This window comes from Homalodisca vitripennis, chromosome 3 (assembly GCF_021130785.1).
Source record: "Homalodisca vitripennis isolate AUS2020 chromosome 3, UT_GWSS_2.1, whole genome shotgun sequence".
Lineage (NCBI taxonomy): Eukaryota > Metazoa > Arthropoda > Insecta > Hemiptera > Cicadellidae > Homalodisca > Homalodisca vitripennis.
In genome coordinates this window covers 156,803,471-156,821,444 of record NC_060209.1, presented here as the reverse complement: position 1 = coordinate 156,821,444, position 17,974 = coordinate 156,803,471, and the positions used below count along the sequence as shown (strand labels likewise).

General features: G+C 31.0%; 1 protein-coding gene and 1 non-coding gene across 3 annotated transcripts in view; both read left to right on the top strand.

The window, feature by feature from the left end:
- The first annotated feature begins 1,351 nt into the window (after positions 1 to 1,351).
- The window catches only part of LOC124357695, a 354,027-nt gene continuing 337,404 nt past the window's right edge, over positions 1,352 to 17,974 (top strand). For both annotated transcript variants that reach the window (XM_046809693.1, XM_046809691.1), the window contains exons 1-4: positions 1,352 to 1,563; positions 3,596 to 3,768; positions 5,324 to 5,462; positions 5,934 to 6,315. In XM_046809693.1, the coding sequence (XP_046665649.1) occupies positions 3,602 to 3,768; positions 5,324 to 5,462; positions 5,934 to 6,315 (688 nt within the window). In that variant the 5' untranslated portion in view covers positions 1,352 to 1,563; positions 3,596 to 3,601. The remainder of the gene's footprint in view (positions 1,564 to 3,595; positions 3,769 to 5,323; positions 5,463 to 5,933; positions 6,316 to 17,974) is intronic.
- Trnaf-gaa lies at positions 14,131 to 14,203 on the top strand. Its single transcript has one exon. It is a non-coding gene; the product is annotated as a tRNA-Phe (tRNA).

Genomic DNA, 17,974 nt, shown 5'->3' with positions numbered 1-17,974 from the left:
CCTTGCAGCAGTCATTTCTAACAGTACTGAACATTGCTGCTGTACTCACTGATGGATATAACGCATTTTGGAACTGTAGCTGTTGTGGACTTGACGAGTTTTGGAACTGCTGCAGATCTTTACAGATTATTTTACAAGGGAAAAGACGAATTGTGCATCTGTTTAAAACAACAAAATGGTGGGCACCAAAATCTCAATTTTCATATTTGGTGGACATTACGAGTTTTGGAAATGGGCGACTCAAATATACTACAACATTTTATGACAAATATTCTTTTATAACATAAAATTACATGTGTATTATATTGTAACAAATGAAGATAAATGGCGGGTTAGTTTGGGCATCCACTGAAATATGAACAACCCGCGTAGAGTTTGTTCGTGCTTCTTTTGCTTCCCTGTCACTAATAATTTTCTCGCAGCACGGCAGGCATCGTTTTCGCTGCAACAAGTTGTGACTATGTAATAGCTTTCTCCGTAAATGTAGATGAGATGCTGCGACTGGTGCTATAAGTGACTTTACTAGTGATTCTCTGAAATATAAGATTGAGCATTTTGAGTATAAAAGTAGCTGTGAGTGAGTTACTATATTAGATTGATGATTGCGCGGGAAACGAACATCAACATAGAAAAGACGCGGCTCGCTAGGTGAACGTTGCGTAGAGTAAGCTCAGAGAAAGTGTGTCACCGGTGACACAGATATAAACGTATTTATACACATGATATCATGGTTTTTCCTGCCAATTTTAACCTAAAATATATTATTCATGCATTAAAAAATGGTTTTATGTAAAAAAAGGTTAAGCCTATTTTGACGATTTTTTTGTTATATATGACTGCTTAATATGTATAAACACGTGAAATTTCCGTCATAGTGAACATGTTAAATTTAGACATTAAATGATTTGGAAGTCGTACCAGATAAACCAACGTCAACGTCGTCGTTGTTTTGTGATGAGGGACCATCACTTTATCTCAGGATGTATGAGGTTCTTAGACAAAAAAGTTGCCTATGTCTTCCAAAATTATATTGCAGTGAAATACATGCAAATCAGGAATTCCAATTAGTATATTATCAAATTACAGATTTTAATAAACATTCTACTATTAATATTTGGTAAATCTTAATAATTTCCATTAATACATTATGGTGTTGTAGTAGGTCTAGTTTAGCTTTACCCGTAATTAGAAACAAGCAACCACATAGAAGAAAAACCACCAACTCTCCAGTTCAATTATATTGTGCTTCGTGGTCTATGCCATTATGTTTTATAATCTGTGACCTTAATCTTTCAATGGCGCGCCAATTTCCTAGTCACTACACTAGTCACTAATGTGCGGCATTGAACATAACAACAACAACAACAACAACAACGACAACTGAACAATTAATCACAATTGACAATTGGTTGTAGTTGTATTTGTTTATTATTCTATCTGTCATGATGTAAAATAGTGTGTTTTTGTCGTGTTTGGTTGAAATGTAATTAAATTAATTTGTAAAAAACTCGCATTTTTGTGCTACGTATTCGGTACTTGATAGGGATCTCTGTGTTTGAACTTGTGAGTAAATTATTTGCTATGCACAATTATTAGATAAATATTCGCCTAACCCTTTATTATCATTCACTTTTACCTGTAGTTTAGAAACTTAAGTAAAAATATTGAACAACAAATTCTTTGCAATAATAACAAACAAAACCACCTATTACTATATTCCTGACAATGTAAAATTTAATTAAAATCATGTAAATAAATAAATAATTTATGGCTGCATTATAATAAGCAGACTTCTCGATAATTGAATCATCGATATTCATGATTATCTTAATTACCTAAACCAAAATGTCGAACCGAATTATGTTATAAGTATTTCAAATTATAATATAGTTTAACTGTTTTTATATCTTAAAAAATTAATAATTTGATGATCAATAAAAAACTATCAGCTGCAGTATAACAAGCAGTTAACACAATTGAATCAACTACCTATCGATTCAAGTTAATTCAAACAAAGTAAAATCTTTTTCATAGTGAGTAATGATGACATCAGCAAAAACAATAAACCACAGTAAAAACTTTGTCGATCCCCTAACTTGTGCAAACACCCAACAAAACAATCCAATTGGAGAGCTATTATAAGAAATCAAACAGAACTCAAGAGTGACTTCACTATATCTTTTACATATAAAAACAGAGCTTCACTATGATTCAATTTTAAAAGCCTATGTAACGTAAGTTAATTCAGTTTTCAGTATTCTAATTGATAATTTGGTTACCTGATTTGATTGTGGTGGTTGACACTTACTATACTGTTGGCTAATTTAGCACAGAAACTAAATGAATGGATCAGGAAGTAACGAGTCAAAATTCATAAAGGTCTGTCATGAATGCCTCTGGCAATCACCATGGGCTGAGGCAACGCTGCAACCTCACATAACTGGCAAGGAATAAAAATCATGTTTCACAATAGTAGCCTACCTGTAAGTTAATGTTATCAGTAACATATTGGGTGGTAACATGTTATTGGTAACACAACACATAGAATAACATAATTTTGTAAATGAGGTTATTTTGAAGGTTAACCATATGATAATTTCCAGTAACTCATTAACAAATTAAGATGCTTCACTGAACTGGTTGATTTCATACAAAATTGAATATTGCAGTCATTTTCATAACGTGTTTTTTTTGTTTTATATTGACTGAGATTACTGACAAAAAAAAAACTGAAAGGACGAAAGATAAGAGTCTTCAAATTTGGAACATAGCTCAGAATAGGATGATATTGTGATAATCTCGTACATTTTACTACAGTACTTTAGATTTTAAACACTCATATTTACTTAAAAAGTAGGCTGCATATTACTAGGAGAGTACTCTTAAAACTGGAAATTACATTCTGGCATCTGAAAATCAATAGTCCTAGATTTATATCACTGGATGATGCAAATTTGATTTATTTGCTTGTTTTTGCAGATTGATGTAAACTCTGTCTACTTGTACACAGAAGATGTGCAAGGAAACGTTCCTATAAATTCATTTATTGTACTGTAAAATCTACAGTTGTGCCCTATATATAAATCCTCACTAGAAGTTTAATTGGCAGTGCATTTACTGTAGCCTCTCCTAGCAGTTGATGGCGAATTCGGATTCCTGTCTTCATGTGTGTCTGTTTGTATTCAGCTGTATATGAAACCTTTTGAATGAGTTAACTTAAAGGTGTGAAATTTGGTACGAAACTCCACTAAGAGTCGCATTGTGGGGCAAATCTAAAGTCTCCTTTACTGACCCAAAGTTTGGTGTACGTTTAACACTTCAAGTACTGTAACTATAAATTTAAGCTGTTTGTAAGAGGAAACAGGCCTCCATAATTCTTTTTCTTACAATGGACCATATTTTATTTGGACACATTCTTCCTTATTGATCTATTTCAATCACAATCTAATGCAATCTTGTGCAGTACACGTTGAAAACAGGAATCGGCAGGTCTGTATATCTACCACTGCATCATTCTACTGCAATTACATCAATTTCAGTTAATGCCTAATTTTTAATTAAAAATACCTAAAATATGTTTGTTTTTCTACCACAGAACTCAATGTCAAGACCGGCAAGTCGATCTGAGGTACGGAAGTTACCTGTTAGAGTTCACGCTCACAGTTCACCTCCACCTTCCACTCCCAGGTCCATGCCTGTGTCTCCAGATATGATCCCTGCATTCTCGTATGAGCCAGGCATAGCTGCGACCAGTATTGTCTCACATATGTAAGTATATTGAGGTAAATACGACATTATTATAATACAGTATAACAGTAGCACAGCCAGGATTTTCAAAAAGGTGTTAACCGGAATAAATACATAGACAATCAAAACCTCCATTAAAAATCCTTAATTAATCATTTTAAATGCTATAAAACAATCTGAACTCTAATATTGTTAAACAATAAATTAAATTTTATTATGCCAGTTCAAAACATTGTCTATAAAATAGGGAAGTATTATTGATCAAGTTTTTTTTTATGAATAAACACAAATTGTTAAATGTTTTATGGCAACTTATTTATTTTCTGTCACTTATTTTGTATATTTAACACATACCGTATTTACTTTGGTGTATGAGATTTCAAGGCAAAGATTCTCAGTATATCTGCTCTTACAAAAATATAACAATGAGTACTATAGAGAAGGCTAGGATGTTATGTGATTTTTACATTGGTTGCAGTATAAGCGGCCACCACCACAATCAAATAATGATTATCAATTAGAAATATCTAAACTATCAAATACAACATTTGATCTATAGATATTTTAATTAATCATTGCCAGCGTTGTTTATGTTGCAATTACATACTGAGTAGGCTAGTGACATTGGCAAGTACTATTTTAGTTAGAACTAAACATACTATGACCTTTTAATTAATGAATGTAGTTTTGACAACATCAGTACCTGCAGAAAAACCATTACATGTTGGCTAAAGTAATCTTAAGTACTACACCACTCAAACATAGTTTAAATAACACTTAGTTATTTTATATAGCCCAAAATAAATACATTTGATTTACATGTTATAAAAGTATAGCTTCACTGTCATACAATTTTAAAAGCCTAAAGCATAATTAAGTTCGAAATTAATTCACAGTAAAATCATGTGTTTGGTATTTGACTGATGGCGGCAAGTACAATGACAATGTACATATGTCCTTTGTGTCACAAGGAGTCAGACACATTTATCCTTGAAAGTAGTAAAAAGTAAATAATTATTACATTGTTTTGTTTGTGACATTTTATAAATATAGATAGCATAGATAGTTTTTATTTATGTTAATTATGTTTAGTTACTATATTAGTTTTTTTATACTGGGGCAAATAACACAGTATAACTTATTTACATACACCGAGGCTTAAAATGTGATGGTTGATTATTGGTTGGGCTGGGTTGGCCAAATATGGATAACCTTAAATAGGCCTTATGTGACAAGCAATACAATAACAATATTCTAATGATTCCTAATTTAAAATTGTTTTCTCAGTATAATGGCTGAATAATTTTAGTTGTTTCAAATGAATCTTGCATTAACTTAAATTGACACCAGTATTTTGCAATCAATTTTAAGCATAATTGTACGATTTTAATGATTTTATTACATCAATTTTATTTGTAAATGTTTCAAGTTTCATATCAGTTCAGTGGGTTTTATTCATTTTTATTTTTTAGCACTCAGATATAAATTTTCAAAACCCATATGAATGTATAATTATAAATTAAATTTAGATATACCATCAACACATTTATGTGATATTTAATAATTTTCTTCACAGAACAGAGAAACCAATAAAGAGAAGTTCAGCTTTTCCACAGCAGAAAAAGAAAGACGTGGCAGTTAATAAACATGGCAACTTTATGAAGAAAAATGAAGAAACAATACGCAACCCGAACATAAATAGACGCCTTAATGTGGTATGTGATATAATGTCATGTTTAATAGATACGTCTTATTCATGAAGTAAGTTGTGTTTCCTTAGAGCATAGAGTTCTCAGCAAATTATTATTAGTACTATATATAGTGCGTATGTGAAAAATATTTTACTCTCTATGATCAGCAATAGCTCTTTTATTGTGCTTGTTGTCATACTTGACACATGTCACACGTTAAACATTAACATATAAGTTGTTTATTATTGGTATAAACGAAAATTAAATGAAGATTTTCATTCATACAGGAATCTAAATTTTGAAAAAGTTGTTTATCTTGCCAAGTGTAGCTAGCTTTCTTGCCTTAATTTCATCTTTATTTGTTCTCTCTTAACTTTGACATGCACTCTTCAACTTAATTGTACATCTATAGTTTTCTTTTCATAATATCAATGTTTACTGTATTTACTGTTATATTAAGTTCATAAACCTAATTGTGTTATTTTTCAATTACAGGCAGCTCAAGAACTGAAGATTCCACTAAATATCAACAAGCCAATGAAAATGAAAACTGGGAGATCTGTAACTCTAACAAACTTGTCCAGGGATCTGCCAAAACAGCAACGAAAGGTTCAGTCATCAAGGGATGATGAAAGAGAAAGCAAAGGATTCCTTAAAATGTTGTCAGATGAGTTTCCGCCATACAATCCATCAGATTTTATGCCAAAAGTAGATGAAAGTGTTGAAATTTACAATGAAAAAATACTGAGAACTGCATCTGAAGACAACAACAAAGAACTGCTTCAAAAAATACGTCAAGAACTGGTGGAGTGGATGGCTGAAAAGACTGAAGTAGAGAAACCACAGCTAAGTGATAGTATCTCCGCATCTCCCGAGTGTATGTATAGTTTGTTAATATCAGTTTCACATTATTTTAAAGTAAAAAGCACTTTTACATTAATGTGTTAACTTATTTTTTATTTCCAGTCTTATTTTATTTTTTAGTCCTTATAAGAAGGAAGTGTTTATCTTATATGAATACTGCTATTGGGGAAAAAAATAAATTGAGTTTTATTTTTTAGTACATTAGTATATTGTTATGCCCATTGTGGTATGTTATGAAAAATACTAACTTAAAACCTATATAATACTGAGTGATTGACATATGTTGTTTGTTAATTAATGCTGAATACAAATCAAATGCTGTTAGAATAATTTTGAGAAGATAACAAATTCCAGCTATCCTAGAGCTAGGGATAACAATTTTACTACACTATATAAGTAACAACTATTTTTTCCATCTCAATAGCAGTAGTACAACTAAAATGTTTAAAGATAGTTAAGTATATTCAAGACAAACAGTACATTTCAGTGCATGTCGGAAAATGCCTGAATAAAAGTTTGGAAATTTGTTTTTTTTATTATGGTTTTTTAAATTTGTTGTACTGAGTCATTTTATCTTTTTCTAATTTTAAGACATTTGAAATGGATGCAATTTTTTGTTCCATTGTACTGCTGGGATCAATATTAATGGGCCATATTGCTAACAGCATTGGCAAACCTAAATATAATTATCACATTGGAGCACAAAGGATATATCAAAACAATTTTCAAGCCAGCGAAAACATTGAAAAATTGTGTTAAACCTTTAGACCCCAAAACAATGTGTTCTTTCTTGGATAGAGAGGAACTTATGTACCAAGTTTCAAGTTTGTTGGACGTTTCTTTGAAGAGTTAACGCGCACACACACACACACACAGACCATCCTATTACTGTTTCACCCCAAAATCAGTAAATTTCTTCCTTGGACCAAGAAAAGCTGTAATATAATTCTATGATTTTTGACAGCTCCCAGGCAGACAGGAGAGAAATTTTTTCCAATCCTCTCAGTGATAGGCTTTGCTCTAATCATCCATAGTGTGATAGGTAACAATTATTATTGTGTAACTTATATAATCAAAGCTAATGCTCAGCCACTACTAGTTGACAATTCTCTGCTACACTAATGTTGTTCTCCACTGCAAATTTTGGTCTTTTATACCAGGTTTAAGTAACATTAGAAATGGAAAGGCACCATACCAACTATAAAGGATGAAAGGAAAACCTGAAATTTCACTTGAATAAAAGTTTACAACCAAATAATAACAGTTGTAGTTACAAGGATATATTTCACACCACAGAATTCCATAAGAATGTTAAATCAAGCCTTTGACTCAGTTTCATCCCTACATATTAAATGTGAGTGTCTAGTCACTTGAGTTTTCATGGCTGATTTACATCTTTAAAAAAACCTATTGATCTTTTCTACTATAAAATTGTTACCATCCTGTATGAGGATGTTATTAAGCCTAGGCATGTCAATGTAACATCCAAGTAGTTGATTATGAATGTAGGTGATCATGTTCAAGTCTGCAAATAAAGTGGGAAACATATGGTAAGTTGGTTCTGTATGAAAAATATACCAAATAAGGGTAAACTATTACATAGCAAAATTTAGTAAATGGACAAACTGGTGTCATTTTCTCACTAATAACCTCCCACTTGGATTCAGCCTTCTGCGCTTCTGTATGACTAAAGTTATTCCATCCACTAAACAAAATTATAAAAAAATTGCATTTTTGAATTGTTGAACTCCAAGCAATCTTTTTTTTTCCTTGCCTCATATTTTTCCTTGAATCATAATAGTGAATTCATTATAGGTTATAAACCTTGCCTCTTCCTACACTGTAAGCCTGTAAGGTGTGTAAACACTGTAAAACAAGAAAGGTGTTAAAAGCCAAACACACCCACAAAATACGTGAGATGTACAAAAACAAGTCACTGGTTAATAAGAACAAGTGATGAGGTTATATAGCAGTGATGCAATGGAACAAAATGCACAATCCACACTTTAACTGACTGAAGTTTTGCTGCCTATTTTAGAACCATTATCTATAAAGACAAACATAATATCGGATTAATTATTATTGTTTAATATAATATCTATTTTATATCTTTGCTAACAGTAATAAATGTTTATTTTGTATTGATTGTATAAATTTGCAAAGATTACATTCGTTTTTGTATTAATTCTGATGAAATTCTGGATATTGGTCTAATTACTGACATTTCAAAAAATACACACATAATTTTTTAATATTATAATCTGAAAAAGTTTTACTGAAATACAATTTTTCTAAAAGAGCTTACATTTTTAATATATTTTCAACATTTCAATATTTAGATTGCTTAGTAAATTATACAAATGAAGTCTTTAAAACCTTTGTATTATTCATAACATACCAAATGTTTACTTTTTATTAGTTGGAAATGACACTGTGGGACCCTGAACAGCCCCAGTCAATAATTAATTCCCAGAACACTCGGATAGGGTGAAAATGATTAAACATAATCATTACAATAAAACAAGGAAAGATTGATTGTGCATCATTTTGGTGCTACTTGTATTCCTTCTTAATAATAGTTAAAAGAACCACACTATGTAAACAAGAATGTAAAAAAGTTATTATTGTAGCGAATGTTAAAAATTTCTCCCATTTGTGTCGATGCAAGTCGTAACATGGACTGTCATACATTTGGAAAGAGTGGGGGGTTTATTCCCACTTCTGCTGCTCAATAATATCTTGTTTTATTAGTAATATTTTTTTACATTCTTGTTTGCATGAAGTGGTTCTATTTATTTTTACTTAAGGACAACAAAACAATTAGTTTCAGTAGCTTTGTGTTATTTTGGGGAAAATCTCAAAGGGAACACTATGTGTTGCCTACTAGGAGGCGTTTCACAAATTCTCAATTTTCTCAGAAACAAAATGTGCGAGTATTGGACAAAAAATGTTAGTATTCACATCCTCTATGAGCCCTGAAAAAATGTGCACTTTTATAAGAATCACCCGGTATACAAGTTTTAAATATGATTTTGAGTTAAAAGCCACAATTTTATACAAAAACTTAAAATCTACACAATTTTATAATTTTTAAGTTACAGAAATTGAAATTATTTTACTCCAGAATTGGAATACTGAAAAAATTTATCTAAAGAAACAAAAAGGTACCTACAGTGACAAAAGGATTGAGTAGTAAAGATTCCATACAGCAAACATTCATTACTTATGATAGCATTTATTATGTGGAGTGACAAAAACTAAAAACAATATTCAGACCAGGAAGATGATTGGTCATTACAGTATAAAGTCATTTTTAGATGAATGGCTGTTCCATAGTTTTGCATATTTTGATGTTCTGCACTGGACACACACAGCGACTTAAATCGAATGCATGTCCAAATTTTCCTGTTGCATAGGTATACGACATAGTCACACTGCAATACGACAGCAGCCATATCGATATGCGACAAGAGATGTTTTCGTTTGGGATTTCATGTCTCTTTGCCTTTTTTCCTTGGATTAGGAAAAAATGTCACCGGAGAAAGAAGTAGTGCTTTTCCTTCCCCCGTTGAAGGGAAAACAACTTTAAAGAAAGGAAAAGTGTGGAAAGTGTACACTGAGATTCTTTGATATAGATTTTATGTACCAAATTGGTCTATTGAAATTACCACTTTCTCCACAAACCTCTACATTTTATACAACTTTATTTAACAAGACCTGTCCACCAAATTATAAGTTAATGTTATCTTATAAAAACATAAAAACTTCTTTATTTAAACTAGATAAAACAACAATAAAATCTAAAAGTGAATGAACATTTTGAATAAACAAGATATTTTACTGCAATGATGTCACTCATTCATGAAAACTGGAGATTTCTCACAATAAATATAAAGTGTAAAGCCCATTACAAATTTTCTTGTTACATGTCAATAATTTGTAGGGACATTGAGGAGACTAGGACAGTAATTTAGAATGTGTCTTTAGGTGTACCTTAAATTTGGTTATGTATTTCTTGAATAAAAATATCATTTTTCATAATAATAATAACACATAGACTTGTGAGATTTATTTTTATGTTTCTTTCAGTTTTGTAATTTAGGACTTCTGATATTTTCATAAACCACAAAACTGTGGGTATTCACTTCAATTATTTTGTTCAACTAATACTTTACACAAAAATGTATGACTTTCTAAATTGTAAAACTAAAAATTTCAATTTTGTGAATTTACATTTTATTACTAATAAAAATAATATTTTTTAAATACAAAAATAACATATCCTGATTTAAGATAAGTTTAGATGAGATTTAAGATTAGACATAAATTCTAAATTATTTTCCTAGTCTCCTCAGTATACCTACACTCTATGAGCTATATAATATTTCTTTGAAAACCATGTCAACATAATCCAAGGACATTTTTAATGGTGTACAAGCTTTATTTTTCATAAACATATATGAAACAAATATACAGTATGTAAAGTGCATTTGTTTGTGATGGATATAAAAGCTAGGAAGAGGAGAAAGATTTATAACCCGTAAAGAATTTAATATTATGATTCAAAGGCAAATTACTGAAGAATGTGGTATTAGTTTAAGAACAGTAATTAAAATCATTAAGCAAAATATTGATCTTGGAACAATTTCACCACAACAGAAGGGATATTGTGGAAGAAACCTAAAACTACAGGCAAAGATGATGTTATTTTGATTAGAAATAATAAAATACACCTGCAAATGGTTAGTATCGACCTAAAAATTAATTAGAAGCATCAGGTGTACATATTTTTGATTCTAGTATACACAGAAGACTTTTTTAGTGTGGTTACAAAGCCTGAAGGCATTAAAGAAACTTCTTAAGGCCAGTAAACATAGCGTCTTACTGAGGCAATGAAGAATAAAGGAGGGAGAGAGAATAACTTTATTTCAAAATCTTTAAGAATTGAAGTAGTGTCAAAAGTTTACAATACAATACAATAACAACTTGAAGTAGTCAAAACATCAAAATCATATGTCAAAAATATCAGTCCCATTGAAAAATTAATTTAAATTATAAAAAGGTCTCTCCAACAGCCAATGAGGAAGTTTGTTGTAATATTTAGCCCCCAGGTTTCTTCTCAAAAGGTTCTGGAGTGAATTGGTAGACTTTCTTGGACAATAAATACAATACTCAGATTCACAACATTGGATGGGTGATCTGTATTTAGATAATGACCACTTTCTAGTTATGTAAAGGCTGAAATGTATTGCGTGTTCAAAAGAGAGATGGTGAAAATTGTTATCAACACAATAGGTACACTGTAAAACACCCAGTGAAAAAGTTTTCATTTTCAGAGCCAAATCTTTACTACTTATTTTTGGCATGTTAAATGAGCAAACATATATTTCTATTGAAGAGAAAACAATCCTTGAACGTAAAGATTAGCTGAAGAGCTTGGTGTGGAAAACACTATTTTTCTACAATATTCAGTTTCTTGCCACACATATTATTACAAATATTAAATCCTTGGCTTGGCTGGGCAACTGTATAAATATCAACCCCATAAAAATCTGTGGGTAATTATCAAGAAAAGGTTATTTGTGCAGTTATAAATGTGTGGATTCATGATTATTACGTCAGGGGATTTGTAAAAATCTTGTCAATTAAATGCATAATCACCTTCAATGACATATCAAGGAAATAGAATACCTTTGGAGACCATCGTGCATCTGTATTACCCCCTCTACATCCCGCAACCAACATTGTTCCTAATTTTACGCTTCAGGAAATATACTGATCCGTCTTCACATCTATTACAATAAACAAATATTACCGTGAACACGTATATGTTCATCTTTATTTCATTGATCTGTTTCGGAGAAAACATTTAAATAAAGCAGGTTTTATATGACCATATACTCGTATAGTCACATCTTAGTGGAAACAGCTGGTTGTCAGCTTATAACAACACCATTGCAAATTTTATTGGACTATTTTGGTCCAGGCTGCTCTAGGTACCTTTTGCTTAGTGATGCCTTGGTCAGGGTTGGATTTATATATGGGCTTAAAGGGCTATGCTCAGGGTGGCAAACCGTGGGAGAGAAACTTCAAAAATATATTATACTAAGAAAGTTCAAAGGTAAGTGATGAAATATATTACTTTAAACTATATAACGTTTTAAATGTAGGAACAAAAATACAAGCATTACTATTAATTTTGCATAAAATAAAATAGATTCTGGTTGCTGTTCAATAAGTTATACTTTTGCAGGCTATTTTACAGTATATTAATAACATTGCACCACTGATGAAAGATGAATCGACTCGGCACTCACGATTGAGGTCCCATTCACATGAAATCATTGCACAGACCGTCACATGATCGATATAGCACGTTGTCTACAGACCATGCAATGGATTGAACAATTTCAGTGAGATTTCTTGTGCAATCAAGCACACCCTTACACTCGTTTTATTTCACATTTCCAATGTTCAGTGGCATTCTGAATGTGGTAATGGCGATGTCTTGGAGACAATTGGTTATAAGTATTATATGAGGTAAATGAATCTATAAGAAGATTCTAGATGATAGTTTGGTTGGAAAAGAATATATGGTTTTCACAGATTAATTTAATAAGTAAACTTAGATATGAAGATAATTAGGCTACTCACGCTATTATATGAGAATAAAAAGCATTTTATGTTCATGATTAAATCTATAATCTGAAAATTTTTACTAAAAGAAGGGATTTAAGGAATGATTGATAAAATAATATTTCAAGTGATTACTTAGCTGTGTAAAATTCAAAGTTTACATGAAGTTTTTAACGTGTTAGTAACAAAATAAGGGCATGATATTTTTGCGTGCATAACATAAGAGTTCAACCAACAAACTAATGGATGAGTAGAGATGATTAAGTACATAATAGAACTGTAGTATGAGATCATAGTTAAATAATAGCTGGTTTAAGAACTGAATAGTTGAATCAAGTTCTAATGTTTAAGCTGCGTGTATAGAAATAAGGCTTAAAAGGGACGTTATAAGTCTGTTTACTAATTGGTTAGTACTGTGTTAAAAAAATAAAATCGATTGCACTATCCGGTAAGATGAGAGAAAATGCGTCATTGATGAGGCAGAGGTGGATATGGTCAAACTAGGTCAGACCCCCAAAGTTCCTAGACAGTTGAACCAAAGAACTTCTACAAATTGACTAGATTTAAATAAATGATATTCATTGGCATTGTTTTACTTTGTGTGAACACGTTGATGTGTGATTTGTGTTGTTATATTTTGAGTAGCTGCATTTAACCGCCTAGAATCTGAAAAATTATGGTAGGGGTAGCCTAGTATTGAAATATAAATCGTATGGGATTAAGAACAGGTTTACTGATTACTAAATGACTGTATATAATGTATTTATTTGTTTCGTTCCTTATCCAAATGCTAGGAATACACACATTTATATTTTATGCCATTATTTGTATATTTTAATAGGTGTAGGACCAAAGATATAAGCTGTAAACGTTTAATTTAAAAGCTCAAGTACCTTTTAGAGATAAAAAATAAGCTCTACCCATATAAATCAATGTGGCCATTTTTAGTGCGCCCTTATTCCATGTTTTATAAGTCCAAAGGTGAGACCATTCCAGAGTTTATCGGTCCCAAAATTAGTTTCATTACCGGTATTGTACTCAGTTATGAAATGAGCGAACTATCGTGCCAGCAGAAAAGATGTTGTCACTATATTGTTTTATTTATAACCATACAAAAATATTTTTCCTTGTAGAACAACCAATTATAGCCGGTTAAAGTCAACAGGTGCCATCTCTGGTCTCACACTCATCAGCCGAAATAGCTCAGTTGGGAGAGCGTTAGACTGAAGATCTAAAGGTCCCTGGTTCGATCCCGGGTTTCGGCAATTATCTTTTTGCTATATATTTTTTTTATTTTGAAACATTTCTAATATTAGTTTCATTTAAACGTTCTTACATAGTCTTTTGCTTTTCAATACATTTAAGAACCCTGGTGTCAAAATATGCAATTCAATTACGTTTGTATTTTATACTCAATTAAATCTGCATCTGATTGAAGCAGTGGCGGCATTACAAACATAGATTTGTTACTACTGGGTACGGTAACGTTAACATTAACCCTCCACCATTTCACTGTTGAATGGCTCACTTTAAAATGTAAAGGCAAAGTACATGTTATATATTTTATTGTTCAGTATAAAACTGGCCATAAAGGGGCAAATAACTGTGACTTATTTGATGTAACCTTTATTGTATGTACAGAAAAGTAAATTAATAAATGTACATACATACATATATATATATATATATATATATATATATACTCGTATATAAAGTATGTGTCTAAGCAAAATGCAAACAAAAAATTATTACATCTCGATGAGACATTTCGTTCAACATTTTATTAGGAGTAAGAATATATAAATATATATATACTTATATAGAAAAAAATAAAGTGACTGTAAAATACACACGACAGTTTTTCCTACGATTTGGAAGAAATTGGAGGTAACCAACGTATAAATAACCAACTTTTAGTTGAGCTATAAACATGCTGTAAGGTATGACCTTATTTTTTATTGAGTAAAAACAAAAGTTAATAACATTTTACTTAATTATAGTTTTGTTTTTTTTTCTTTGTAGTAAGATATTATATAAAGAAAAAAGGATAAATTGTTTGCACTTCTTGCTTATAACTTAGCAACCATTAAAAATATCGTAATGTTTGTTCTAATTAACTTACGTCTATATAAAAACACACGTTTGATATCACTACTATGAATTTACAATTGCAAAATTTACAAACTGAAACCAAAACACAAGAAACTGTGCCGTAAAGTTAGTTACATTCTCCACTTTGCAGCGATAAATAATAAAATTAATTTTAGAAACAGTTCGAGCCACTATATACATATACGCATATACGTAATGCCTGATAAGAGACGGGATTCCGGTCCCAAGCAGTTCGGGAATAGTGTAAAAAGGGACCGGAATCCGGGCCTAAGCAGTGAAAGGTTACCTTATCCTAAATAGTTTATGCAACTCGTTTGATTTATACAGATACGTTACTGATTTAACTAGTATCAAAATACCAACATTATTAATGGAGAAATCATGCTATCCTCTGTAAAAAAGTAATGATTATAAAATTAGTAATCGCACTTTAGACTGTGATGTCACAAGTTTTATTTGCAATCGTACTGTATTGTAGGTTGCAACCTACTATTTCTCATATCGTCAGTTGAATCTTTTTATAGACTAAAAACCAAAAGGAATTTGGGTAAAACCCATACATACAGTCAGTGGAGTTTCATAATGTACACAACACATTAATCAGTTAAAGCCTAAGTACCATACACATGCATACAATTATTTTATGAAGTAACATACAATATTATAGTTCTTAATAAATATACTTTTGTTATTGAAGTGAAAACTTCTTTAGGCGCGTTGAGCGTTTTGGTAGAGGATAAAATCCTTGGTTCGCGTCACCGACATGCTAATGATAATACTCTATGTAAAACAGCTGATCCCTATCAAAAGACAAACTGGTTGTTGTTCCAGGCTTGTGCAAGCCTACCTTTAACGTGGTTGTGTTTACTTGGATTGACGGAATTCAATGAAACAATTACCGTTGGAATTGTAATGTAATTTTTCATTTAATTGGTGTCTAGTAAGTTTTTTATAACTGTACTGGTTTTTTTTCTAATTTGCCTTTAAAATTTTAACCGTAGACTTGGCCGCGGACTACTAACCTGCATGAAAAAGTCAGTCTCGCTGTGTTAAAACTGTCCCGGCGGAGTATGAAAACAGACTGCGAAAATCAGTGACCTCTACGGCTTCCTCTTGCGATTTAAAAGTGAAGCCAATGTCGTACAATTCTGTAAGATGCGTCAAATTAAAGCTCTTAATATTGGCAATCTATTGGTTACATTTTTAAATATTAAAAAAATTTCGAAATAATTTTGATTATTGTTTACATTTTACATAGAGTTTACAATGACAAGAAAAAAGTAGTAAGCGAGGATTTTTTTTATTTTTTGGTCAGACAAAATTTGTCAGCGAGAAAGTTGTGTGAAAATAGATGAATATTTTTTTTGTAATTTATCATTTTTTTATTGGAAGTTTAGTTTAGCCTGTAGTAGCGTATGAAGTGATGAGTGAACGTTTCTGCCGGAACTGTAGTTGGCGCATTGGCTCACTGATACCCTATTAACTCAATAAATTAGTTTATTGTGCAATAAAAATACCTTTACGAAAGAACCAAGTTAATTTAACTAATTTATTAGTCTTAAAAATATTGTGGGTTTAATTGTTATTGTAATTATATACTTTATCCGTAGCAATAACTGTATTATTTACAACGGTGTTCAACTCACTGTTGTTCACTCGGTGTTTACTCACTTGTATTCTATGTTTAACTAACTATTAATATTGAGCAATTACAACATATTTTTATACAGATAAATGAATAATGAAAACAACGAATGTATTTTTAAACATTTTTAATATTTGTACGAATATTTGTATTTAAAATTTAGCATTATTCATTTTAATTATGTTTTTAATATTTAACCTCTTCATCATGAAATGAGTATTATTACGGTATAAGATTTATCTTACTAGCGTGGTAAAATAGATTTCTAGTTATTTGATAATATTTTTTCGTGGATTTTAAAATTGGAAAATTAAAAACGCGTCACATTTACAATTACAGATGTACTGCTACTATAACGTATTGTTAATTACTCTCAACTTAATAGTTCCGTTTTCACTTCTATCGGCAGCCCCACGACTGCTACTGTTTTTTTCCCGCGATATGAGGGTTTTTCACCTTTCAATATAATATATAGTCTATACAAACAATGCATTTAAAAAATAAGTATCACATCTATATCTTCTTGTATTATTCCAAGCAAAATAAGAACTGTATGACGAACAGCCTCAGGAAATAAATTATAATGAAAATTTATAAAGGAGTAATATAATAAAGTGAAATGAACTCAAAATGTCAATAACAATAAATATTTAATTTTGTACAGAATAAAACAAGGGCTAAAATTGTTTTAAATAATCTGGGGAAAAAATGCTAGAAAGAAGGATGAATAATATGAATTAGACAATTTAAAGAATAGAATAAAACACAGAGTAAGTGCTAGAACACAGAGTTTGAACATGAAGAGGTGGCTTGCGCAACTAGTACAGAATACGACTGAGCAGTGCTGCCACCTGGAAGACAGTGGCTCAGCTAAACCAAAACCTGAGTCAACGATCGCTCTGGTCGGTGTTTCACTCTAGCAGACAGACGAGTAACTAACAAACGCAGTGAACAGAGTACAAACTGTAACAATTCCCAAGCCCAATCAATATAATTCTAATAAAACAGTAGCTGTTCAAATATGCCTCAATAAAACATTAAAATAAACATGTAAATGTGCTTTGCTTGTTTTTGTCCTATCCCAAAGATGTTTGTTACATTTTTAAGAGATGGTTTAAAAAAAATGTAAAAGATAAACGATTTGTGAAGATAATTTTACAAGATATCGTGTTGTATAAATTGGATTGCTGATCCTTAGAAAAAGTAATGTATAAATAATTTCCATTCTTGAGGAAAATGAAAAAGTTTGTATAGAATAGGATATCAATAATATATTGAT